The sequence below is a fragment of the Linderina pennispora genome (genome assembly GCF_002104995.1).
Source record: "Linderina pennispora strain ATCC 12442 chromosome Unknown DL89scaffold_18, whole genome shotgun sequence".
NCBI lineage: Eukaryota > Fungi > Kickxellomycota > Kickxellomycetes > Kickxellales > Kickxellaceae > Linderina > Linderina pennispora.
The window spans coordinates 148,381-175,368 of record NW_024468266.1 but is presented as its reverse complement, the minus strand read 5'-3'; the positions used below and the strand labels follow the sequence as shown (position 1 = coordinate 175,368).

General features: G+C 45.3%; 8 protein-coding genes across 8 annotated transcripts; 7 read left to right on the top strand and 1 right to left on the bottom strand.

The window, feature by feature from the left end:
- Nucleotides 1–298: 298 nt before the first annotated feature.
- On the top strand, nt 299–1,813 carry DL89DRAFT_270456 (uncharacterized protein; the record flags this gene model as incomplete). Its single annotated transcript, XM_040888715.1, has 1 exon — nt 299–1,813. The coding sequence occupies one exon, from the start codon at nt 299–301 to the stop codon at nt 1,724–1,726; it is 1,428 nt and encodes a 475-aa protein (XP_040740127.1). The 3' UTR covers nt 1,727–1,813.
- DL89DRAFT_270455 (mRNA capping enzyme alpha subunit) lies at nt 1,773–3,004 on the bottom strand. Its single transcript, XM_040888714.1, has one exon. The coding sequence runs from the start codon at nt 2,951–2,953 to the stop codon at nt 1,847–1,849; it is 1,107 nt and encodes a 368-aa protein (XP_040740126.1). The 5' UTR covers nt 2,954–3,004; the 3' UTR covers nt 1,773–1,846.
- Nucleotides 3,005–3,171: 167 nt separating this feature from the next.
- Nucleotides 3,172–5,096, top strand: DL89DRAFT_249733 (uncharacterized protein). Its single transcript, XM_040885169.1, has 2 exons — nt 3,172–4,110; nt 4,207–5,096. Exons 1-2 carry the CDS (start codon nt 3,204–3,206, stop codon nt 4,929–4,931), a joined length of 1,632 nt encoding a protein of 543 aa, XP_040740125.1. The 5' UTR covers nt 3,172–3,203; the 3' UTR covers nt 4,932–5,096.
- A 2,304-nt stretch (nt 5,097–7,400) lies between these two features.
- DL89DRAFT_270453 (cytochrome P450) lies at nt 7,401–9,370 on the top strand. The gene has a single exon (XM_040888713.1). It carries the CDS (start codon nt 7,700–7,702, stop codon nt 9,272–9,274), a length of 1,575 nt encoding a protein of 524 aa, XP_040740124.1. The 5' UTR covers nt 7,401–7,699; the 3' UTR covers nt 9,275–9,370.
- A 319-nt stretch (nt 9,371–9,689) lies between these two features.
- On the top strand, nt 9,690–9,998 carry DL89DRAFT_260569 (uncharacterized protein; the record flags this gene model as incomplete). The annotated part of the gene is made up of 1 exon (XM_040885796.1): nt 9,690–9,998. The coding sequence occupies one exon, from the start codon at nt 9,690–9,692 to the stop codon at nt 9,996–9,998; it is 309 nt and encodes a 102-aa protein (XP_040740123.1).
- A 9,609-nt stretch (nt 9,999–19,607) lies between these two features.
- Nucleotides 19,608–21,929, top strand: DL89DRAFT_270452 (di/tri peptide transporter 2). The gene has a single exon (XM_040888712.1). The coding sequence runs from the start codon at nt 20,078–20,080 to the stop codon at nt 21,800–21,802; it is 1,725 nt and encodes a 574-aa protein (XP_040740122.1). The 5' UTR covers nt 19,608–20,077; the 3' UTR covers nt 21,803–21,929.
- A 1,061-nt stretch (nt 21,930–22,990) lies between these two features.
- Nucleotides 22,991–24,556, top strand: DL89DRAFT_270451 (AAA-domain-containing protein). Its single transcript, XM_040888711.1, has 2 exons — nt 22,991–23,122; nt 23,203–24,556. Exons 1-2 carry the CDS (start codon nt 23,099–23,101, stop codon nt 24,496–24,498), a joined length of 1,320 nt encoding a protein of 439 aa, XP_040740121.1. The 5' UTR covers nt 22,991–23,098; the 3' UTR covers nt 24,499–24,556.
- A 1,057-nt stretch (nt 24,557–25,613) lies between these two features.
- On the top strand, nt 25,614–26,615 carry DL89DRAFT_226949 (phosphoinositide-dependent kinase-1; the record flags this gene model as incomplete). The annotated part of the gene is made up of 1 exon (XM_040884837.1): nt 25,614–26,615. A coding segment is annotated over one exon (1,002 nt), but the record flags the coding sequence as incomplete, so codon positions are not given.
- Nucleotides 26,616–26,988: the final 373 nt, after the last annotated feature.

The following is a 26,988-nucleotide window of genomic DNA, read 5'->3' as shown; positions in this document are numbered from 1 at the left end:
TTCGCGCTCGTTCCGCTCCATTGGCGAGGGCGGCCAGCAGCACAACATGGCCAAGGTGTATTCGGGGCTGTACGAGTACGAGGGCCACGTTGTGCCGTACCTGGTTGTTGCCAAGATCGGAAAGCCGACAGAAAAGTCCCGCCCTGGCAACCGAGGCAAGCGTGACTCGCAGATGCTGCTGCTGCATTTCCTGAACCGCCTGCACTTTGAGGCCCCCATGTCGCCACTTGACCTCGAGATCTACCACCAGATGAAAAATGTCATTGGCGTCCACCCGTCCCTGTACGAGTATGTGCTCATGGTCGACGCCGATACCGAGGTGTACCCAGACTCGCTGACTCGGCTGGTTGCCTGCATGGTGCACGACGCCAAGGTCATCGGCATCTGTGGTGAGACACAGCTGACAAACGAGGACTTTTCGTGGACAACCATGATCCAGGTCTACGAGTACTTCATTTCGCACCACATGGCCAAGGCGTTCGAGTCGCTATTTGGCTCGGTCACCTGCCTTCCTGGCTGCTTCTGCATGTACCGTCTGCGCACGCAGCGGGGGTCCCCGCTTATCATCTCCAAGAACGTCATCGACGACTACGCCGAAAACCACGTCGACACGCTGCACAAAAAGAACCTGCTGTCGCTTGGCGAGGATCGGTACCTGACCACCCTGATGATGAAGTACTTCCCGCAGTACAAGATGACGTTCACCGCCGATGCAAAATGCAAGACCACAGCCCCAGACACGTGGTCGGTGCTTCTTTCGCAGCGCCGTCGCTGGATTAACTCGACAGTGCACAACCTGGTTGAGCTCGTGTTCCTGCCTGAAATGTGCGGCTTCTGCTGCTTCTCGATGCGGTTTGTCGTGTTCATCGATCTGTTTGGTACCCTGACCATGCCCTGCACGCTGTTCTACCTTGCGTATCTGATCTACGTCGGCGTGTCAAAGATCAGCGACATCGGCTACATCTCGCTTGTCCTCATTGGCGCCATCTACGGCCTGCAGGCCGTCATCTTCATCTTGAAGCGTCAGTGGCAGCACATTGGCTGGATGATCATCTATCTGTTTGCCTACCCGCTGTGGTCGTTCTTCATCCCAGTCTACGCCTTCTGGCACATGGACGACTTTTCCTGGGGCAACACACGCATTGTCGTTGGCGAGGACGGAAAGCGCCAGATCTTTGTCAAGGACGAAGAGCCATTTGACCCAAGCGAGATACCGATGAAAACCTGGGCCGAATATGAGAGTGAGATATTTGAGCGCCAGCGCCAGATGCAGGATCTCGAGGCGGTTGCACAGGCTATCGACGAGTTCGGAATGGGCGGAGTGAGGCCCGTCAGCCGCTTCACCCAAGTCACTGGGCTGGGCGGACAGACGGCGATGGACAAGGCGCAGTCGGTGATGGGCCAGAGCTTTGAGAACCAGGCCATTCAGATGCAGATGCCTCGACTTGGCACGCCCGTGCAGTACTCGTACTACAGTAGCAGTATGCCCTCGCCACAGCAGGCCGCAACATCCAACCACAATCTGCTGCAGATGTCGGGCTCGCAGATGCCGTCTGACGAAGCCATTGCTGCCACCATCTCCAACATCCTCGACAGCTCGGACCTGTCTACCATCACTATGAAGCAGGTGCGCGACGAGCTGTCGCGGATCTTTGGCGTTGACCTGTCGTCACGCCGCGAATTCATCCAGTCGACAATCCAGTCCATGATCCAGAGCCGGGTGTAGATGCTGGGTGGGCGCGCGTTTTTCACTTGCACACATTTTCCCTCCATACATTAGACACTCTTCATTGCTCATAATCCACACATCGCCGATAAAAATTGGATTGGGTTATGCCAAGTTGCTTTACAGTGGAGCGTTGTTTCGCTTCATCCATTCTGTGCGAATGCGCGGCATTTCTGCCAGCAGCTCATCGAGCTCCATACTGTCGTTGATACTGGCGATGATCTTGTCGACTACAGATATATGGTTGCCGTGTGGCTTGTCGTTGCGGAACCGCATAAACTTCCACACGTGAGGCGGGCAGTAGTCGGGCGTGTAGCTGACTTCAACGATCGATCCACTGAAAGAGGAGATGCGGCTGAATGTCCGATCCCAATCTTCTGGCCGCATCGCCATCTTTGCGAATGGACGGTAGTCGTTGCCCCCATGCCACGCGAGCAGCTCAATCTCTGGCGGACTTGTCGTTGACGACGCAATTACCCGCACCCTGAAGTCTATCGAGTTTTCGCCCGCCGGCTTCCACTTCATGATTTTGTCGCACGTCCCGGGCGTGTATGGCGCTACGCGCGATGTGAATACCAATCCATCCGACTCGTGCTTGAGTTTTGGTATGACCTCCCTCTGTATCGTTTGCACCGCAAAGCTGTTTTCGAATCGTTTGAACTCGGCCATGAACGGCTGCCCTCTGCAGTATGCCGGGCAGGTACGGCACATTTCCTGGTACGGGGCTATAACATGTCTGTTTAGGTAGTCAAGGCGTCTGTCAAGCGGGTGGTTCATGATATTCTTTCCGTTGATCACCAGCGCGTCAAACCCGAGCAGCTTCATGACCCGCCGCCCATCTGCCTCAACATCAACCACCAGCTCCGCGTCAATAAGTGTGTTATGATGGTATTTCTCATATGGGGCCTTCTGGTATGGCGCTGGGAAGGCCACATTGCGAACATAAAAGTACTCGTTCTTGCGTGTCGCAAAGAACGTCTGTGGCATGTCTTTGTCAAACAGCATCAGCACCAAGACCCGCACGCCGTCCGACTTTTCGCATACTAGGTAGTCCGATGTCATGAGCTCTGCCATGGCCTGTGTCTTTGTGAAGCTCACCGGCTGTGACCCCGGGAACGTGAATTTGCCTGTGTTCGTGATGTCGCCAACGCGTCTCCGCAATGACTTTGTTTCCTCAAATGGGACGCGGACGCCGGGAATGTCAGGAATAGGGACATGGGCACTCATTTAAAATTTGGAGGACGAAGGTTCCGAGGTGAAAAGGAAAGCAGGAAAGAGAGAGGCAGTGTCGGTATGCACGCACGGTTCGGCGCTTGTCAAGCAGATCAAGCACGGTACGGCAGGGCAGCGTTGAAATCAGATAATCACCGGATCGGATCAGCATCGCCAATTTCCATGTCGTTAGGCTAGCGTGTGCTTCGCTCACCCCTTGCTGCTCTCCCAACATTTGCAATTACACACGAACCAATTCCACATAATGCTACAAATGAATGACGCCATATTCAGGCCGTCTGCGCCCTATCAGCCAGTCGACAATATTCCCAACGAGCCTTTCTCGCCCGACGACACAGCTCGGATCCAAATAGCACTCAGCAAAAAGCTGGGCCCTGAGCACATCAGCTCACGTCGTGGAATGGGAAGCACGCGTCTGGCATACATCGAAGGTTGGCGGATCATCAGCATCGCCAACGAGGTTTTCGGGTTCAACGGCTGGAGGTCAAACCTGTTCAACATGGTCGTGGACTTTGTCGATGTGGATCCAAAGACAAACAACGTCTCTATCGGCCTCAGCTGCATGGTGCGTGTTACTCTGCGCGACGGCACCTACCGGGAGGACTGTGGATATGGAATCATCGAAAACTGCAGGTCGAAGGCACAGGCTTTCGAAAAGGTCAGAAAGGAGGCTGTCACGGACGCGCTGAAGCGTGCAATGCGCCAGTTTGGAAACGTTCTGGGCAACTGTATATACGATAAAGAGTTCTTGCGGCATGTTTCCAGCGAGCCCAAGCAGCCGCGGACGAGCATGTCTGGTAGTACACTGTTCCGGAATTGCGATCTGGATGGCAGGTTGGTCGCAGCAGGCCCTGGAGCCGTAGCAACACCTACAAGCAACCAGCAGGTATCTCTTGTACCCGTCCTCACCACAGCGCCTGCACAGTCTCCACTTGCAGGCCACACACAAGCCACACCTGCCCACGAGGTCCGTCGTATGAATCCAGCGCCTGAGGTAGTACCTATGCCTGGCATATCTGCTCAAGCAGCCAACAGTGTGGCGGGTGCATCTATAGGCACGAGACACACAGCTCCGCCCAAGAGCGAACAACGGCATGCTAGCACATGTGCAAAGCCACCACAAAGCATCCCAAGCAACAACGCATTGCCAGGTAAGTACCGTTGTTTTGCAGTGAATTCTTGGATCGCAGCCACCGCTGATTGCCTTGATTTTTCCTTTCCACTGAAAATTTTTCGTCTCTTTGTAGCCGCTGCCAGCGCAGAAAACAACAACATTGAAGCCGACTTGGACGACATTCTTTCTGGGATTGATGGTCTGACGGACGACGATCTGCTTGACGTAGGCGAGCCAGGAGCTAACCGCCGAGCGAGCACAGCTAGCGCAGCATCATCTTCTACTGAAACATCGCTTGAACAGAGCCAGCTAGAAACTCCACAGACACGCGCGCAGTTACCCAAGGGTGGTTGTGGTGAAGCTGTTGACCTTGACACCGTGAATGGAATTCTGTCTGACATTGACTGGTCGGATATCGGACAGGCCGATTTGTTTGCCGACTTGGAATCCAACCGCCCTGTCGTTCCTGAAAGCCCAGTATTCCCTTATACCGATGAGTCGCCGCTCTATGATTCTGCCGACCCGCAGCAGATGCCAGAAAGCTCCACACAAGGGCCATGTGCCGGGTATAGTGGCGGTGCACAGTCATCACTAGCCGCAGGCAGTATGACGCGTAGCGGCAACCTTACTACTAGTGGCATTAGTAGGCCCCAAAGGCCATCTGTGCCACCGCCAAATGCGGTACGCAATGTAGCACATGCTGCAAGGCGTCGGGGCTCGGATCGTACATTATCAAGCAATGCTCATCATCGATCATCTACGTCAAGCGAAAGAACTGTATCAGCTCAGACACACGACCAACGGAGTAATGATTCCACTGAAGGCAATGGGCGGTCAAACTCCGACTTTTGGGTATGACATTGACTGTACCTAATCAGGAGGCTCGTTCAGCATCAAACCGACGGTGTAGCACTTCTTGGTTAGGGCACAGCTATAGGCTATAAGATATATCTCCCTGCACTTTCTCTCTTTAATTCTGTTCTGTTGTTCATTAGGAGCATTCCAAATATCAAAATACTAAACACTTAACAACTCACAAGCCAACAACATATTTTAAGGTTATATATTGAAGATGGTTCTAGAGATGCACTGAATAGAATACACTGAGCGGCAAAATTGAGTCACAAAAATAAAAATAGTCGAAAAACTGGAGTAATTTCTCTGAACAACATGCGACACTCCTGTTAAAATTAATTCATAATCTATGCAAAGCCCAACTCTAGCTGATGTAGTTTCATGCTTATTGTTCATCTATTCATTGAGAAATTGACTATTTTTAAAAAAAATTATGACTCAATTTTGCTCACAAAAATTCGACGATTTATTGCTCAATATCTGGCATGGCCACCATGGGCTTTTTTGACAGCTGCGATACGCGCAGGCATCGAGTTCACCAGCTGTGAGCAAATGGTTTCATTTACTTGCTCACACCAGATGTCCTGGACCTGCTCCCAGAGGGTTTTGAGATCTTCGATTTCTGGCCCATTGCAGATCTTATGCTTAATGAAGTCCCACAAATGCTCAATGGGGTTGAGGTCTGGGGACTGCGCTGGCCAAGGTAGCACTGAAATGGAGTTCTCAGCAAACCACCTCCTTGTCCTAGAAGCCATATGGCATGATGCATTGTCCTGTTGGAAGATGATGTCACTCTTGTCCAGCCCATATATCTCGATTGTTTGCAGTAATTCCTCCTGCAGGATACCCACATAGACCACTGTGTCAATTCCCCCCTCAAGCCAGCAGAGTTGACCTGGGCCACATGAAGTTATGCATCCCCAAACTATGATCCCACCTCTACCATATTTTTGGGTTGGGGTAATGTGGTGATCCTGGATGACTCCACCTGGTTTATGTAAGTATCTCTCATATCCATCTGCTCCATTAAGGTGTATTCTTGTCTTATCCGACCAAATTACCTGGCTCCAATCAATGTCTATCTAGCTCCCAAAGGTCTCAGCAAATTGGCATCAATCCTTATGATAGTAATCTTTCAGTTGAAGGACTTTTATTCTATGCATAGATTGAATCCCTTAGTGATGTAGTACATATCTGATAGTGTACACTGAGATGTGCATGCCAGAATACTATGCCAGCTGTTGTTAGATCTGCATTGCAGTGGAACATGCACCAGTAGTAGCAAGTCAACATATATATTTCTCATCATATGGTGATAGCAGTTGACTATAACCAGTATGGGATTTCCTCTCTATGCTGTGTTATGCTCAAGCAATGCACAATACTGTGGATTAGGAGACTCCTGTGTCCAATGCAATTTGCTGAGTTAATAGGGGTTTTGTTAGAAGATATTCAATATGTTTTTTATGTAATGACTATAGTTTTTTAGGCATAAAACTAGTTGTCAAAAGAAGGAAAAGTCAAAAATGAGCACTACTAAAATTTGCTGCTTACCAAAAGATAGTAATTTCTAGGGAGTGTGATATTCTAGGAACATAAGTCTTAACCAATACTCATCATCACCAGCAAGTGATATATATACCCTACTATCAAGGGTATCATATTACTACTTTTTCAAAAATCAGGTATTTTCTAAAGAAAAAATATTTGTGACTCAATTTTGCTGCTCAGTATATATGAGACATTGTTGTGTACCTGATGTGGCTGTCCCTGACATCGACATATCAGCTGAATCAGGTGATAGAAATCTAGGCACCAATAAGAGCACTACTATAGCCTATGATATGGAGGTAGAGTCTAGCCTCTAAGAAGTTGCACAGATGACAGTATTATAAACCCCCCTGTGCAACTTGTCTATTCCCCTTTCTCTCTTTTCTTCAGTATTAAATATACCTTTTAGAAAAGCCCCTACATAGTTGACTGACACAACAATATGTATCATCACCATGACGATCATCGGTGACAGATATGATGATAAATGCTTTATATTGTAGATTTTGTTAGAATCCCAAGATCTGATTAACAGGATCACCACACTTTTTCTATCCCGTTTTTTTCTTATTTCTGATTGTGCAATATGAGCGATGTTATATAGCCTTCATGCTCATATCTTCCTTCCTTTTTCTATTTAGTTTTTCTCATCAGTATATGTTCCTTGACTCAATCACTTTCTATTGTTACATTCACATCACTTGCACATATCGCGATTAGGATATCATTGCCTAACAGCTTATTCAGAACCTGTGTTATATGAAAAATACATACAATCACACATTACGCATTTTCGCCACTCGGTATTTGTTTCCTCTTTTTGCCCTACGTCACTCACTATTTGTTCTAAACCTACAACACAAAAATGACCCCTGTTATGCCTCTTGCTATTATAGCACCAAAAACTAGATATATGCCAATTCTTGTTTACTCGGATGACCGAGCATGAATTATGAGGTGGCTAATCAGACAATACCAAATGGCAATATGGAGGCTGGTGTCCAGCCAATAAAAATTAGCAAACGCTATTAGAGGAACCTCCACCAGCTATCAAATGTCAGCCAGCACCGAGAACTTGCTGTTATAATTCAATGCAAATGAAGCTGTTTCACGAGCGATTAAACCCATCTTTTGTCTCTCTTCCCTCTAGCTTCATCCATTTTTAAAACGTAAAACATAGAACGCACTATATATATCACTCCTTTCTATCGTAGACAATAATGGCGGTGCTTTTCAGCATCCTTTTTCATGGTGTGGGTATCTTACTAGATCACCTCAGCAGTGCTTGCCTCGCCAAGCTTTTATTTTCTATTGGAGCTCTTCTGATAGGCTACAAATCCATCTACGCAATATTCTTTTCGCCGCTTCGCCATATTCCTGGCCCCTTTCTTGCACGCATTACATGCAAGCGCAACCAGATAATCAGTGTGATTGGCAAAAGTGGACAATATGCGCAACACGAATACGACACATACAGCGAGCTCTACTTGCTGGAACCCTATGCTGTGGCTATTTCGAACCCATCGGATGTTCGCATTGCTCTTGGTTCACATGATTTCCGCAAAGCCAGCTTTTATGAAGCAGTGGACATTTTTGGAATTCCAAACACGTTCAGTACCACAGACCCGGGCTTTGCTGTCATGAGAAGACGTCAGCTAGGGCCATATTTCAATCCAGTATACCTAGGGAAGATGGAGCATGCAGTTTTGAAACATGGATACCTTGCGTTGAAGGATTTGTGGGAAGAGCGGATTGCTCAAAGTGCCAACGGCAAGGTCAACATCAATTACATGAACGACTTCAGCCTCGCGACCTTCGATATTATCGGCGCTTTAGCGTTTGGCCAAGAATTCAACAGTCTCAAGCACAACGACGACAAGGTGGCCAAATGGGGCACTGCAACAATCATTTTGAATGTCGCTCGTGCAGCTTTCCCGCTCACAAAGTACTTCCCGTTCTCACTGCTTCTCCGACCCCTGGAGGTGAGATTCAGATGCCTATCAGAATTCTGCGGCAAAGCAATTGCCAGCCGCAAGGAACTGCTTCGTACCGGCGCAGAAAAGCCTGTCGACCTCCTTCAGACTTTTATTGATGCGGAGGACCCGGAGTCGAAGACCAGAATGGACAGCCTCCAAGTCAAGGTTGAATCAATCATTGCCATGATTGCAGGCATCAATACGACGACAGTCTCGCTCACATGGACTCTATTTCACCTGATGGTCCACCCCGAGATCTATGTGAAGGCAAGAGATCAGGTCCGCAGCAACTTCCCTGTCGCCCATGTCATCACCTATGCTGAAGCCAGAAGCAAGCTGCCGTTCGTCGAAGCGTGTCTATACGAATCCCTTCGCCTCTGCCCTGTATTCGGTGGTTATCTTCCTCGTGTTTCACCTCCAAGTGGCATCACACTTCAGGGCCATTTCATACCTCCTGGAGTTGAGATTCATGTCAATTTCCCTGGTGTCAATCACCATGTCGGCACATGGGCGGACCCGCTAAAGTACGATCCGACCAGGTTCCTCAATAACGACGAAGCTTACCGGAACCTGCTCACCTTTGCCCCTGGTGTCCGCGTATGTCCTGGACGGCACCTTGCCAAAATCGAAATGTTGACCATGCTGTCGAATATGCTGAAAGATTTCGATATGGCGCTGCCTGAGGACTATACCCATCTTGGGTCAAATGTCCTGGATAGGAATGGATTTCCGAAGAATATGGAGCTTGCACGGATGTCAATCCTCGAGCCTGCAAACCCAAAGCGCGACTGTCGTGTGATTCTTACCAAACGCTCATAATAGGAGTAAGGTGCAATAGTAAAACCAATTGAGGCGATAAACGTGAAATTATTAAATATGAGGCGTGGAATTGTTGGGATACTGGTAAACTTAACGTGTTATATGACTAGAGAAAGTAAAGAAACTGAAGAGGCCAACTTCGCACATAAATGAAAAGTGAGAGTGGAGCTCGAGTTTATGTGATGAAAAAGAGAGGTTTAGAAGATATATTGAAGATATGTGGCTGAAAAGAATGGCGCTAAGCAGAGAGAGGAATCGACCTGCAGCAAGGCAATCGACTTCACAAACGAAAGATAGTGGAAAGTCCGTGGACAGATAAAATCAACCAAACACTACCGTGGGTGGCACTCCAGCAAAATCAATCCATAGCGTATATCTGGATGCATTCAGGTTGTTTGTCTTCTCAATCCCAAGTATGCACCGTATTGACCAGCTGGAGTGGACCAGCCGTCATATAGATTTCCGCATGAAAGGTCTCTTGGTTGGTGAGCAGTTTACCATGACCTTGAATCATCGTTCAAAGGGATCACTTGAAGGCATCATTGGCGATGGCGATGAGGATAGCAGCGACAATGGGTTGAAGCCAGCGCAAGAAGCGACAAATGGCACAATAATGAACCAGCTCACTACAACTCTCAACTGTGTCACCAAAGTTGTCGCCTACCTGGATGAACTATGCAAGCTGCCTCTATCAGCAATCATTGATGCCATTTACATGTTCTAGCTGCTGGAATGGTCATTGCTCATCGGATTCTTGATTGTTATTCCCTACTACTCGCTGACAAGGAAAATATTCAGCTATCTGATGGACCTTGAGGAGAAAACTTCAGAGCCGAATGACAAATGTGGAAGCGATTACAGAGCTTCTGCAAGGAGTTAAGGCTGCGGAACATTGTGGTTGGGAATTTCAGTTCCTCAAAAAGCAGCTGGGTTCGATGTGGAGATGGTTACTCAGCTGGGCCAATGCATCCATTGTCACATCCCTGTCACCGATGATCATCATGGTACTGATATTTGCATCGTATACCAACATATTTGGACATCAGATCAATGCTGAGATTGCATTCACAATGATCTTGGTGTTTTAGCTCCTGCAAATATCACTGGAGCATTTCCCCCGACTTTTTGAGCTGGGTCAATTCGGGCTACGTGTCACTGAAACATATCAATTCATACTTTGCGGTACCTCTGGCTCAGGTCCTCGAAGTGTGGATCTGTCAAGTAGATGGTAGTGGTGATATTCTGGGATTTGCCAAGACCAGACTGGTTTGGGTCACAAAGGGGAAGGACAACTCGATTAATTTGGGGTATATTGTGAAAGACAACAAGATTACACTATTAGCTGATACTTCGACCCATTCAGATGCTTCATTGAGCAGCCAGTAGGAAAAACCAGAAGGAGCAGCCAGAAAAGGTTGCATTCAGGCTCAAAAACACTGTTATTCACTTCTATGCTAATAAGATATTGATCATTGCTAGCCTGCTGGGCAGTAGCAGCTCATCGTTGCTCTCAGTGCATATAGGCAAGGTGTGATTGTTCGGCAGATCTATTTAGCTGCCAATTATCAATGCTGACCAGAGCATCACTTCGATACAGGGATATTAAGAAAATAACAACATGTTGCATTAATAGAAATCAATTTGCAATATTGCTTGCATTACATATGTTCAAATGATAACTTAATGCAGCATACAACTAGTGATTGTAAAGAAACTGAGGAGAACAGCTGAGGCACTGGCATGAACTGAACTATATAGTAGAGCCAATATACTGTTGCGTATGCACTGTGGCATAGATCTAGGGATCAGGAACAGCTATATAATAGGAGGCATAACTATGCATTACCACCATCTATGAGAGTATCCTGTTTGGTAAGCAATATAATTAGCAGCCCTATCAGGAGTCACTGCATGGCTGTGTGCTGAAGCCTAATCTGCAGACTCTGACTGCCAGTGACCAGATCAAGATTGGCAAGCATAGCATGACACTATTACGAGGCCTGAACCAGTATGTTGTATTGGTGAGTATGGTTGGGGATATGAACTATTTAGTTAGGTCAGGCTGTAACGCTTATACACTGAGCGGCAAAATTGAGTCACAAAAATATAAATCATCAGAAATCATTAATAATATCTCATAGTGATATGAATAACTCTTGACAAAATCAATTCGTGGTATATGCCATGCATTAATCTATTTCATGTAGTTTTATGCTTATCAGCCTTGAAATAATAGAGAAATTGGCTTTTTGAATAAAAATTTTTGGCTCAATTTTGCCCACAAAATTCGACGATTTATTTCTCAATAACTAACATAGTTGCCATAGACTTTTTTGGCTGCAGCGATACGCTCAGGCATTTAGTTCACTAACCATGAAAAGCAATTTCATTTACTTACTCATGAACAATTTCCTAGACCACTACAACATATATGTCAAAAATGATTAATTTTGGCCTTTCGGGGTCAGTATTGGATTTGTAAATTTTAGATATTTGCAATTTAGTTAGATAGATATTTGAATAATCGTTTTCAGAACTATTTTTTGCTGCTGGATATTTTTGGAGTGGGTATTTATAATTATTGTATCCAGAATGCTTTTGTGTGTATAATTTATTTTAAAAATACAAATATCTTTTTTGCCATTCCACCCAAACCGCCATTGGTATCTTGAAAAAGTTTCAATGAACATAATTTCAACCAGAAAGAAAAACCATTGCATATTTGGGATTAATTATCATAAGACAACAAAAGTCATAATCTCAATGGGTGTTGCTAAGCAACCACAAGGAAATTATGTTCACTGAAACTTTTCTAAGATGCCAATAGTGGTTTGGATGAAATTATTATTTCACTGAAATTGCCAATAGTTTCACCATGCATAAATACACTGAGCGGCAAAATTGAGTCACAAAAATTTTTTTCAACTTTTTGATGCTATATCTTCGTCATCAGATAACGTAGATACTTCCATTCGACATATGTTCGATGGGGTTTGACATAGTATAAACGTATGAAGTCAGACGTTCTCTAAACATCGTACTTCGTATGATATCGATTCAAGAATAAAAAATTAGAAAATTTTGAGAAGCAAAAATTTGACTCTGACTTCATAGTGCTATTTCTATACCATATCATTTTTTGAATGATGTGAAATCTCTGCCCATAACTCTGCTGCACTCCCACTTCTATATAAATATCTCATTCACAATGTTGCTCAACTACGCATGGTACTATCATGTATTCAATATGAGATGAAAAAATATGAAGGAAATGACCAACGCTTCAGCGCTGCCATCACTCTTATAGATGTTGATTGCGTGATTGATATTCACGTGACTAGTATTCAACGCTGAAGAGATATGAGACTGATAGCTAGTTCACAGAAGAAGTAATCAACTATAAATGATGCACAACTACACTTATGCTCTCTATTGAAGCAATGTAATTCTATGACATGATTTTTTATAGTAACAATATATAGATAGGTAGAGAGGTTACTACTGTAGTTATCCACTCTATACTATGAGATATCCATATGTAACCTCTGTGCCTAATGATAAGCTATTTAATCTGAATCTCAAATTTTGCAACTTTCTTAATCCTTCTTTAAGCAGCGATTACTGATCATATACACAATAGATCAAATCAAATATACTTGCTATACAAAGTGCATGCCCCACAGGTGTCTATGGAAATGGAATATCCTAATAAAAATTCTCTATTCTATGAACACTAGGAAGAAATCTAGATTCTAAGAAAATTAGAAATAGCAGACACTGAGTTTAGAGTAGTATATCTCCATACAGCTGTGGTTATTGCTTCCTTAGTAGAGGGGGATATGACACACTGACCAGTGTGCATATGATGGTATGAAACGTACCTTGATTACATACTTAGGATATGCAGTAGGATAATGCAAAGATTATGTCTAAAGAAATCATCACCATATAAAAGGCAATTTGGGCTATTAGTTAGCTAAATGCGTATACTGTTTCTATTGTATGATGATTAGTGTAGTCTCCTAGATACAATGCGCTATTCGCATATAGGGCTTCACTATGAGTATGCTCTGATAACGGCCAAAATTAATCGTTTTTGGCACCTACAATGCATTGGTTTAGGAAATTATACATGAGAAAGTAAATGAAACCGTTTATTCATGGGTAGTGAACACGATGCCTGGGCGTATCGCTGCGGTCAAAAAAATCCTGTGGTGGCTATGCTAGTTGTTGAGAAATAAATCGACAAATTTTTATAAGTAAAACTGAGTCAAAAATCTATTTTTCAAAAAGTCAATATCTCGATTATTTCGAGAGCTATAGGCATGCAACTACATAAAATAGATTAGTGCATGGTATGCACCATGAATTAATTTTGTCAAGTGCAATGCATATCGTAATGAGAAATTATTAAAGATTTCTGGTGATATTATTATTATGACTCAGTTTTGCTGCTCAGTGTAGTTGTTGTGCAGAGAACTAACTCTGAATGACCTCCTTATTGAAGCATTTTCTATCAATGCAAAATTCTCACTGAAAAATCCTATTTTAATACTGATATCATATCTACATAGAAGTTCATTGACTCATCAATTTTAGCTTGAATAAGCCTATCATGTAGTTCTCTCATTGAAGCCTCTAACTCTACTTTCTGTGGTAAGCTACTTCCAACTTCAACATGTGTTGATCTCTCCTGGTTGTTGCTTGGGTAGTCAAAGTTAGATAGAACCCAAAGTGTGTGGTGATGTTCAATAGGAACTTTACTAGCTGCTAGAATCTTCTTCATGTTGTAGAGTAAGCAAAAGAGTTTAAACTGCACATTGCACACAGTTGTATTTCTAATTCTCACAACTTCTCTATTTGAAAGTCTCTTAAATATGTTACCTAGTTCTCCAAATGTGCTCTCGACCATTGATCTAAATGACCCAAGTTTGCTATTATATTCTAACTCTGCCTCACTTAAGTTGGTTCCTCTTAGCTTTCTAACTGGTAAGCAAAAGTTATGCATTCCAAAATTCTCATTCTCTTCTGCTTCTGTTAACTCCTCCAGAATACTTTGAGGATAACCACCATCTAGTACAACACAATCTACTGGAGAGATGTATTTCAATAGTGACATGTTCTTAATCATCTTAGAATCTGGGTAGTCTTTACACTCCTCAGTTGGTGAAACAAGGACAACCATTCCATTCAAATCAATGCAAACTTGTGTTCTATATCCTGACTTCTTCAACTTGAAGGAATAAAGATTTGGTTTGTATGCACCATTATGTAGTGCTCGTGAGTCATGTCCATCTAACATAAGAGTAATATGCTTAAACCCTTGTGGATTCTGAATCTTTGCTGAGATCACTCTTAGTTCTGGAGTAGAGAACATTGTGTGCAAGTAGTGTGAAAGCTTCTTGTTCAACTCACTTAACTCTGAGAGATAGAACATATTATGAATTACCTGATAGCTGCTCTTAGGAATAAACCTCTCCATCTCATTGATTGATAGCCCAGCAACTAACTGGTACAAAATCAAGAGTCCTTTCTCAACATTTCTGTATGGACATGGATACTGCTTTCCACCAAATAGAACATTTAGGAAGAAGAACACAGGGATCATTCCAAGTTGCTTCACAAGTGTATCTTTGATGAGCTTAATTTCTTTCACTTCATGAGCTTCACTCCTGTAGTACTTTTGTTGTTTATGTACTAACCAGTCTTCATCAAGAAATCTCCACTTTGTTGTGTAGAGCACATTCCACTCCTTCTCTCTTAATTCTTGTAATTAATTGTCCATCTGTGTGAGGTAGTCATAAATAAAAATTTCAACTTTTATCAATTTTAGAAAATGGGATCATTCCAGAACTTCTTCAAGCAACACTTAGCTGAGATGTGTGAGGAAGAAAGAGATATGCTTACTCTGCTACTTATTCATGACTTTGATATGAGTGATGACCTAGCAATACAAGTGCGTAATTGGATCCAACATATTGCTACTGATTGTGAGGTAAGGGTTGAACATGTGTATGATGTTTGTCATACTTTCCATAGAGATATGGAGAGAATGGTTGCTTATACTATGTTTTAAAATGGCTGCTACTCAACTGTGATTGTTCTATATCCCACACTTACAACTCTTAGATATGTTTCTTGCTTTGTTCCTCCTAACTGTTGAGAAATTGCTTTTCCAATAGAACTATCAGCTGGTGTCCTAATAAGAGTTGGCTGTTTATCTCTCCCTTTAATATGAATATCAACATAGAAGTATGAATGTCCTCTGAAAGTATGGAGTGCATAATGTGTAACTATAAATTCATCATCTAACTGAAGAACATTGTAAGCAACTCTATACAATGAAGGTTTCAGATCTGTATTCTCTTTGATAAATATATGGCTAGTTTCATCAAGTGTGATATTGTCTATTGCTGTTGTTAGTGCATTGGTGTTTTCCTCATCAGCAGAATATTCAACCTCTGACATTTCTGATAAACATATCTTACTCTTTGCTTGCTTACTATCTATCCAACCAATATGCATTCCTTTGTAGTTAACTAATCCCATCTCTTCAAAAGTGTGATAATGCTTAGTTGTAGGATAAGTTGACCAGAAGGAGTTTCTCTGACATAGAACAATAGTTATGTTCTCATCAACTCTTCTAAGAACTTTTTCTGTTTCAAGACCACTCTCAAGTGAATCATATATTTGATAAAGTGTAGGTCTGTTGTTGAATGAGAGATCAGCAACAACTACCATTGGATCATCATTCTTGTTTAGCTTCTTAATAATTCCTTGCTTCTTTGATGTGATAGAGTTAAACCAATGACAATATGCTAGAGTATGCTGTTGTCTCACATAAATACAAACTGTATAACAACTACTAACTTTATCAACAAGTGCCATCCACTGCTTTTCATAAGAAGTTGCAAATGTTCTGCATTCATTCATGAACTGAACTGTGTTAAGAAGCAAGTTGCTATTCCATTCAGCTGTTTGCATCTGAGAAGAATGTACAGTTAGTTCTATCCTAGTCAAGCCAGAGTTTCTGCAAGCATACAATGTTTCTCCAAAGTTGTGCAAAGTTGGCATTATAAACTCAGAAAGTTTTGAACTAAGAGGATTACGAACTTCACCACTCTCAAGAAGCTGAATATACTTGTTGTAAATTTTGTTCTTAACTTTAACATCTCCTTTCTTTGTAAACCAGCTAATACAGTTAGAGCCAGACTTGCGTAAATCATCTACAACATCTTTCTTTTCAACTCCTCTTTCTAAAAGGTATTTATAGATAATATTTCTAGATGAGATATTCATACAATCCATTGTGATGTCATAATTTTGTAGATATATTTTGTGATCAGCCATAGTAGCAAACTTCACTGTTAACAAAGAACTAGCTATTGCAATGTTTGGTGTAGATACTTTGTAAAAAGCAACTGGTCCATATTGCTCACTAATCTTTCTTCTAATATACTTATAGCCAAAACCTTCTCCAAATACTTTATGCAATCTAACACTAGCTGACTTCTGCTTCACCTTTATATCTGATTCACTGCATTTCTCAACAACAACCTCAACAATGAATGAGTCAACAAATATGTCAGAAGAATGCTTAAATCCAAGTTGCTCTATACCTCTATCAGTATACCTAGCATCAGCAACATCAGCCATATTTCTTCTTTCTGATAACACTCTTGTTAGCAACGCTCTTAGTTCATTTTGGAAGGGGGTCATTCTTGGACTTGCATATTTTAGTAAATTACAATTTTGCTAGATAGATATTTGAATACTCGTTTTCTTAACGATTTTTTGTTACTAGATATTTTTGAGTGGATATTTATAATTATTGTGTCCAGAATGTTTTTGTGCGTATAATTAATTTTAAAAATACAAATATCTTTTTTGCCATTTCACCTAAACCGCCATCGGCATCTTAGAAAAGTTTCAGTGAACACAATTTCAACCCGAAAGAAAAATATTTGCATATTTGTGGTTAATTATCATTGGGCAGCTAAAGTCAATATCTGAATAGATGTGGTTAAGCAACCACAAGGAAATTATGTTCACTGAAACTTTTCCAAGATGCCGATGGCGTTTTGGGTGAAATGGCAAAAAAGATATTTGTATTTTTAAAGTCAATTATACACGCAAAAACATTCTGGACACAATAATTACACTGAGCGGCAAAATTGAGTCACAAAAATCAAAATCATCGAAAATCTTAAATAATTTCTCAGAACGACGTTCATTGAATATGATCAAATTAAATCATGGTGTATGTCATGCACTAATCTATTTCATGTAGTTATGTGTTTATCACTCTTGAAATAAGCGAGAAATTGACTTTTTAAAAATATAAATTTTTGACTCAATTTTGCTCACACAATTCGTCGATTTTTTTCTCACTAACTAGCATAGACACCATAAGTTTTTTGACTGCAGCGATACGCACAGGCATCGAGTTCACTACCTATGAATAAATGGTTTTATTTACTTACGTATATATAATTTCCTAGGCCAACGCAATGTAGGTGCCAAAAACGATGAATTTTGGCCTTTATCAGATCATACTCATATTGAAGCCCTATATGTGAGTAGCGCATCATATCTAGGGAACTAAACTGATCATCATACAGTAGAAACAGTATTCATATCTAGCCAACTGGTAGCCTAATTTGCCATTTATATAATGATGAATACTTTGGACATAATCCTTGCACTCCTACTGCATATCTTAAGTATGTAATCAAGGTATGTTTTATATCATCATATACACACTGGTCAGTATGTCACATCCCCTTCTACTAAGGAAGCAATAGCCTTAGCTGTATAGAGATACACTGCTCTAAACTCAGAATCTACTTTTTCTATTGTTCATAGATTCTGGTTTTCTTTTTATTTTTGGCAGAATAGAGTATATTCATTCAGATATTTCATTCTCAGTGTCACCTGTGGGGCATGTGCTTTGTATAGCAAGTATATTTGATTTGATCTATTGTGTATTTGATCAGAAGGAGCTGCTTAAAGAAGGATTAAGAAAGTTGCAAAATTTGAGATTCAGATTAAATGGCTTATCATTAGGCACAGAGGTTACATATGGATATCTCATAGTATAGAGCAGATAGCCATAGTAGTATCCTCTCTACCTATCTATATACTGATACTATAAAAAATCATGCCATAGAAATACATTGCTTCAAAGGAGAGCATAAGTGTAGTTGCGCATCATTTATAGTTGATTACTCCCTCAGTGAACTAGCTATCAAACTCATTTCTTGTCATCGTTGAGTACTAATCACGCGAATATCAGCTATGCAATCAAAATCCATAAGAGTGATGGCAGCGCTGAAGTGTTGATCATTTCCTTCATAATTTTTCATCTCATATTGAATACATGATAGTACTACGTATAGTTGAGCAACGTTATGAATGAGATGTTAATATTGAAGAGCGAGTGCAGAAGAGTTATAGGTAGTGATTTCACACCATTCAAAAAATGATAGGGTATAGAAATAGCACTATGAAGTCAAAGTGAGTCAAATTTTTGCCACTTAAATTTTTCTAGTTTTTTACTCTTGTATCGATATCATACGAAGTACGATGTTTAAAGAACATCTAATGTCATACGTTTATACTATGTCAAGCCCCATCGAACATATATCGAATGGAAGTATCTACGTTATCTGATGATGAAGATATAGCATCGAAAAGCTGAAAAAATTTTTGTGACTCAATTTTGCTGCTCAGTATACTTGTATTATTTTGCATATTACCTTATCTGTACTTATCAGTGCTCTTCAAGATTGATGATGTGGCCATAATTACTGCTTGCATATTGAGAAGCAATGGAATTATGTTTTGGGGAATATGAGGGGCAGCAGGAAAGGAGCATGTGTAGGAAAAGTGCAATTCCGCTAAAAAGCAGGGTGCAATGTGCGGAAATTGAGCCTCTATAGGCCATTTATGAACACCGACTGTCTCATTCTCCCTTTTTCCTAAATAAACCACCATCTAACCGTGGGACAGAGTGTATGTCATCTACGTAATGATCGCCCTTCTATGCAGTATGCAATGTGTGTGATGAACGAGCGTAAGTGCAGATTGTAGGACTACAACTGTGGCGGGATGTAATTGGAAGAACCTACTGCATCTTTCTTCCACTGAACACCGACAATTTCCATTGACAGGGCGGATATTCACTGCCCTGGGATGCCTATAATGATCCCATAGAAACGCAATTTATTTTTCTTTTGGGGCTTAGCCACCGCACACCATGTATCTCATCCTCACTGCGGTATTCAGTTCATCGGGGATGCCCCTCGACTGTCTTTTCCGCAGTTTTCTCAGGGTGATTGACAAGCTCGTGAAAAATTCGCATGGCCATAGGAGGGCTTTTTGACAAGTGCTTTGCATGTTGACATGAGCATCCATATCTTTTCCGTCTAGGGAAGGAGATCATGCCAACTGTTCCTTCCCCGGCTATTACTTATTACTCTTTAGCGTATTTCTTTCCTCTCACGCTAGCTTTCTCAGCTGTGCATATGACGTAAAATGAAGCCTACCACAAAGCCATATTAAGACGCTAACAGATAGACATCATGGACAGGCTAAATTCTCCCTATTTCGTTTCCTCCTCCTCCTCTCCCCTTAGAAGGCTCCAATTATCTAGGCTTTCTTATCCAGCAAGGAACGTTCCTGTTAATTTCTCCTTCTATCGTGCCTATTCCATATTGGACATCTATTTGTGCCAGGCGTTTACTACTTTCGCTGTTGCTTCATTCCTATATAATTTGCTGATATTTTTCCTGGCACACACCAATGTCGTCTGCTTCTGTCAACAAGCTGTCGTCGGAGCACGACTCTATCCACAAGGAGGACCTGCACCCAGACCATCCCGAGGACTACCTGAGGGAGGGTGAGCGCTGGGCCACCGAGGAGGACATGAGCACGCTTCGGCGCGTCAGTGACCGTCTGCCAATTGCTGCAATATTTGTAGTGCTGACCGAGTTCTGCGAGCGCTTCACATACTTTGGCATCACTGGTCCGTTCCAGAACTACATCCAGAACGGCTACAAGGTCCCTGATTCCGACCCAGGAGCCATCAACGGCGGCCAGTCGATGGCGACTGGACTGGGCAACTTCTTCCAGTTCTGGTGCTACCTGACCCCGATTCTTGGTGCGGTTATTGCCGACCAGTGGCTGGGCAAGTACAAGACCATTCTGCTGTTCGGATGCATCTACACGCTGGGCGACCTGATTCTGACCCTGACGTCAATTCCCGCATCGATTCGGCATGGCGGTGCACTGCCTGGCCTCATTATCGCCATGATTACGATTGGTCTAGGCACTGGTGGTATCAAGGCAAACGTGTCGCCAATGGTTGCTGAGCAGTACGGACGGTATCGTCCGTTTGTGCGCAAGAGGAAGGACGGCACTGAGGTGGTGGTTGATCGGGAGGTCACGGTGCAGTCGATCTTCAACTGGTTCTACTGGTCCATCAACGTGGGTGGATTGTCGGCGATTGCAACAACGGAGATAGAGTCAAACATTGACTTCTGGCCGGCGTATTTGCTACCTACGTGCATGTTCGTTGTGTGCGTGACAGTGTTTTACTTAGGTCGCAACCAGTATGTGGTCACCAAACCCACCGGGTCAATCATCTTGAAAGCATACCGTGTGATCCGCGCCGGTATCAAGAACCACAAGGCGGCGAAGGTTGAGAACCGGTTGATCGTGAACGAGACGACCAACAAGCCGATCAACTGGCTGCACTACGCCAAGCCGTCGTACAATGTGGCGGGCCTGAACATGGACTGGGACGACAAGTTCGTCGAGGAGCTGAGCGTGGCGGTGCGCGCGTCCAAGATCTTCCTGTGCTACCCAGTGTTCTGGCTCTGCTACGGGCAAATGTCGAACAACCTGGTGTCGCAGTCCGGCCAGATGATCACTGGCAAGGTACCGAATGACATTATGCAAAATATCGACCCGCTGGTCATCATCATCCTGATCCCCTTTTTTGACCGCCTCATCTACCCTGGCTTCCGTCGCTGCGGCCTCGAACTTCGCCCTGTCACCCGTATCACCCTGGGCTTCACGTTTGCTGCTGTCGCAATGGCATATGCCGCCGTGGTGCAGCACTTCATCTACAAGACTGGCCCATACTACGAGCACCCGTCGGAAAAAGTCAGCGGTGTGCACCATGGCAACAACGACATCTCTGCTGCTATTCAGGTGCCATGCTACATTCTTGTGGCAATAGCTGAAATCTTTGCTTCAGTCACTGGTCTCGAGTACGCATACAAGAAGGCGCCTGAGAGCATGAAGTCGATTATCATGTCGCTGTTCCTGCTGACCAATGCCGGTGGTTCAATCCTGGCGTTCTGCTTCAACTCGATTTCCACCAACCCGCACCTTGTCAAGAACTTTGCCATTGTCAGTGGCCTCATGGCTGCATTTACAGTCCTTTTCTATATTTGTTTCCGCGAGTATGACCAGCAGGACCAGGATGCATACCTTAGCCAGCTCGAGTATAAGAAGAATTGAACAGATTTTTGGTGGAATCTATTTATCACTGTTGACATTCGGGGTCTGGAGTTCCCCTGCGCCACCATAGACATGGCCGAAACGCATACGTACAAAGGCCCAGACAGACGACCAGCCTCCCTTCTTCCCCTTAGTCAATTTGAAAAGTTATTTTTTCCATATATTCTATAACCACTCATTCCCCAAGTTAACAATCACATTGCAGTCTATTTCAGAGTGACTAAGAATATCGTTGAGCTACAACTGATGCATTTAATTTTCTTTGATAATATGTAGTTAATTTAATGCTCCAAGTGAGTACTTGTGATATGTAGTGTTCTACTAATGAAGGGGGAAATAAGTTTGGGTTTCAAAAACTAAAGAGAAAGGAAAACTGCTGATGCCACGCAATAGCCTTTTGAAAATTTTGCTGCTGTATGACATCTAGCCCTATCAGTGAAACTGGGGTGGAAAGCTGTGATTGTAGTGGTCACAGGTCTCCACTAGATATCTCTATTGGTTCAGCACGAGAGCTGCTCTCATTGTCAGTCGACTTGATAACTTCCATGGCATCAGCATGGTGGTCATCGCTGGCTGGGCAACACTAGGACACTGGCAGTATATGTGTCTAATAAGAACATATTTATAGATTTAAGCTATGTATTAATGTTAGGATTGTGCTTCTACTACTTTATTTGCTCTATAGGTTGGTGCAAAAATATATGATAGGTCTTGAGTTGGCTATAAGAAAGGTGATAGTATTACACTATACTATAGAGAAAGGAATAGGTATGTGGATATTTAATAGTCGTACACTTAGGGACTTTTACTGGCCAGTGTGGCAGCCATACCACTAGCAAGATCATTATCTATGACACATTTTCTACTAATTTGATAGAAATTCGTTGCTAGGTAATTACCATTGCAAAGCACAAGGCGATGGCAGCCAATGCACCAGTCATTACAAAAGACTTGTAGTGTCAGTGAGCCCATAGCTGCTATTCCCCCTGTGGTGTTGGCCCGTTGCTCAATGGTATCGACATATGCGACACAAAAACGTGTTGGCAGCCAATCCTTCGCGCTCACACGTGACCACTGCCAAGACTACCGGAATTGTGAGTGGCGTGACGTTGCTGACAAGTCGAGCTGAGTCGGCTTGTGTATGCCAGTGTAACACTCAGTTGCGGGAGACGACATTCCCAAGCATTTGCTTTCTCTTGATAATTGTATCGGCCTGCTTGTCTCTGCTCTCATTTTGTTTTCTACGTTACACATCTCCCTGGACGGCACCTTTAAATTCCTCTACTCGTGGAAGACATGTCGGGGACAAACTTTTTAGACGTAAGCTTTGAGAGTAGACACGCTCCTACTGACGCATTAGTGGAACATGCCGTCTCACAATCCGCACTCTGTTTTTGTAGAAGGCTATTGAAATTATCAACAAGGCAATTGCCGAAGACACTGCTGGCAATTATGAGGAGGCGTACAAGCTGTACATGAATGCACTGGAGTGGTTCATGACCGCGATGAAGTACGAAAAATACGAGAAGCGGAAGGAGCACATTCGCAAGAAGCTAGCGGAGTACATGGACCGGGCTGAACAGCTCAAAGAGCTGATAGCAAAACAGCAAGGCAAGCAGAAAGCTGTTGCGGTTGCAGGAAATGGCGGCGGCAAGAAGAAGGCTGACAGTAAGGACGACGACGGTATAGACAGCGAGACGAAGAAGCTGCGCCAGGGCCTGGAAGGCGCGATTCTTAGCGAGAAGCCAAATGTACACTGGGATGACGTGGCCGGACTGGACGGCGCCAAGGAGTCGCTGAAGGAGGCAGTGATTTTGCCGATAAAGTTTCCCCAGCTGTTCACGGGTAAGCGCACACCTTGGCGCGGCATTCTGCTGTATGGACCTCCAGGGACAGGCAAGTCGTACCTTGCCAAGGCTGTTGCGACCGAGGCCAACTCGACGTTCTATGCGGTGTCATCATCCGACCTTGTGTCCAAGTGGATGGGTGAGAGCGAGCGGCTCGTCAAGAACCTGTTTGCCATGGCTCGCGAGAACAAGCCGGCGATCATCTTTATTGACGAGGTAGACTCGCTGTGCGGCACGCGCGGGGAGGGCGAGTCCGAAGCGTCGCGGCGAATCAAGACAGAGCTCCTGGTACAGATGAATGGCGTTGGCAACGACGACACGGGAGTGCTAGTGTTGGGCGCGACCAACATCCCGTGGGCGCTGGACTCGGCAATCCGCCGGCGCTTTGAGAAGCGCATTTTCATTCCACTGCCTGACCCAGCAGCCCGGGCTCGCATGTTCCAGCTGCACATTGGCAATACGCCGTGCACGCTCACACAGCGCGACTACCGCATGCTGGCCGAGCAGACTGACGGGTACTCGGGCTCCGATATCGCTGTGATTGTGCGCGACGCGCTGATGCAGCCGATTAGGAAGGTCCAGTTGGCCACTCATTTCAAGCGTGTGGTTCGTTCGGCCGACCGCTCGGAGCCCAATGGACCCCAGCGCGAATACTGGACCCCATGCTCGCCTGGTGATCCGGAAGCCATCGAGAAAACATGGTCAGATGTGGGCGGCGACGAACTGTGGGAGCCCGATCTGACGCTGTCTGATTTCTTGAAGGCTGTCAAGAACAGTCGCCCGACAGTCAACGAGGCCGATCTGAGCAAGCAGATAGAGTTTACCAATGACTTTGGCCAGGAGGGATAAGCGGGCTGCACGCGTTTTGTGGTTGTCAGCATGCTGAAAATTATATTATACGGATGTACTTTGCAAGCGACGCTGGGCAGGCTATTGGCGATGTATAGTCTTGTTCTGCCAGTACGGCATGTTTTGCGATTCTGCTACTTGATGGTGCTGGTCCCAAAGCCAGCCTCGTACGGCTGTGCAAGTTCCCCAGATAATTTCCTGGGCTGCTGGACGCCGTGTGGCAATGTGAAATCGCCAGTGGTTTCATGTTTATTACTCACGGCCTAAGCTGTGACCTTCGCGATGTGCGCTGATGGTGCCCAGAGCACGGCCTTGTCGCCCCTCACCCGGTATAAAACCCGACAGAGCGGACATGTGCTGGGCGACAGCCCGCTGCCACTACCACAAAGCACCTGCTATCATCGTTCACCAGTCTCCCACATACACATATCCTGCACACATACCTTGCACGCATACCCTGCACGCATATCCGCCAGCTGCCCAGCTACTAATCCCCCGACAAGGTAAGCTGCGCGGTACTGCGCGAGTGCTGCTTCGCGGACCCGTAGAGCGCGGCGCCACAGTGGCCAAAGATAGGCGGGCTTAGTGTGCCAAGGCACAAGGGCTTGGCTTGATTGGGCGCGGCAGAGGAGTTTTTTTGGCATTCGTTTTTTGCTGCTCTCCTCCCCAACTGGCCAGCTCTGTATTCCTCCTCTGTACTTTTATATTGCGCCTGTTCTCTCGCCGAGTGTGCGCCAGGCGAAACCGTTTCTGTCTCTTTTCTCACACCTGCTCACCCCAGTTTATTCGTATTTTCTACACCTGTTACCTACATGACGCAAATAACCGCCGGCCAGCAGCAGCGGCACAGAAACAGCGTCCATTTGCAAACACTGGAAATGACAGCCGCCCCGCTGAACGATTCGCTCGAAATGCGCGAAAAGCCGCGCATTCCGCCAAAGCCTGCTAACCTCCGGCTTGCAGTTGCAGGTGCGACACAGCCCACGCAGCAGCAACAACAGCAGCAGCAGCAGCAACAACAACAGCAGCAGCAGCAACCGTCATCGGGTGCATCGACTTTGGCAGCCGACGCAGTCAGAGCACTCAATTCGGCAGGCGACTCGCCGGCATACTCGATGCAGTCGACCACGCGAGCGCTGAACGCAGCAGCTGCAACGCCAGAGATTACACCACAGAGAGCAACACCGGCAGCAGAGTCGCCTCCATCGCAGCAGAGGAAGAGCCCGGTCTCGGCGGCAGCGGCTGCAGCAGCAGTAGCTACTGCGGCAGGACGGAAGCGGGTCGTGGCAGACTTTGAGTTCGGGCGCACGCTTGGCGAGGGCTCGTATTCAACAGTAGTCGAGGCGAGGGAGAAGGCGACAGGCAAAGTGTTTGCAGCCAAGATCCTGGACAAGCGGCATATCATCAAGGAGAAGAAGATAAAGTACGTCAACATTGAGCGCGACGTGCTGCACAACCTCCACCACCCGTTCATCGTGCGCCTGCACTATGCGTTCCAGGATGCCCACAGCCTGTACTTTATCATCGACATAGCCAGTAACGGCGAGCTGCTGTCGTGGATTCGCAGACTGGGCGCCCTGTCCGACGAGTGTGTGCGGTTCTATCTGGCGGAGCTTGTTGTCGCCGTCGAGTACATGCATATGGAGCACACGCTGCACCGCGACATAAAGCCCGAGAACATTCTACTCGGCGACGATATGCACATCCTGGTGACCGACTTTGGCACAGCCAAGATGTTTGGCAAGGACGAGACCGACATGCGCGCGTACTCGTTCGTCGGCACTGCAGAGTACGTGTCGCCGGAGCTGCTCACCGACAAGGCTGCCGACCGCAACAGCGATCTATGGGCTATCGGCTGCATTGCATTCCAGCTGCTCACTGGCCGCCCGCCGTTCAAGGGAGTGAACGAGTACCAGACCTTCCAGAAGGTCCTGAAGCTTGACTATGCATTCCCAGCAAACATCTCGCCGGCTGCCCGCGACATGGTCGAGCGCATACTGGTGGTTGAGCCCGAGAAGCGGCTGGGATCGGTTCAGCGCGGCGGGCTGAAGGAGCTCAAGGAGCACCCGTTCTTTGACGGCTTTAGCTGGCAAGCATTGGCCACACGGACCCCGCCTAAAATGGCGCCTGCCTCCGGTGCTGCTGCTGGGACCGGCACCGAGCTGCCGTTGGTTGCGCCGCCTGCCATCCCACCGAAGCCAGCGGTCCTGCGTCAGTCGACAGGTGAGCTCTCGACTGATATCGACTATGCCAGCAGCGACGGCCTCGACACGATCAGCACGCCAGACTCGTTCCCGGCTACGCCAGAGGCGCTGAACAACTACCGTCTGCCGCCCATGGTCTCAGTCCCCGTGTCCCCGCGTGAGACTCCAGTCCATCTCGCCAACTCCACACGGCCCACTGCAAGCGGATACCGCGGCAGTGGCGGGGGTGCCTACAACCCAGCACCTCTGCCGCTGCCTCCACCGCACCCGCACAGCCAGTACCAGC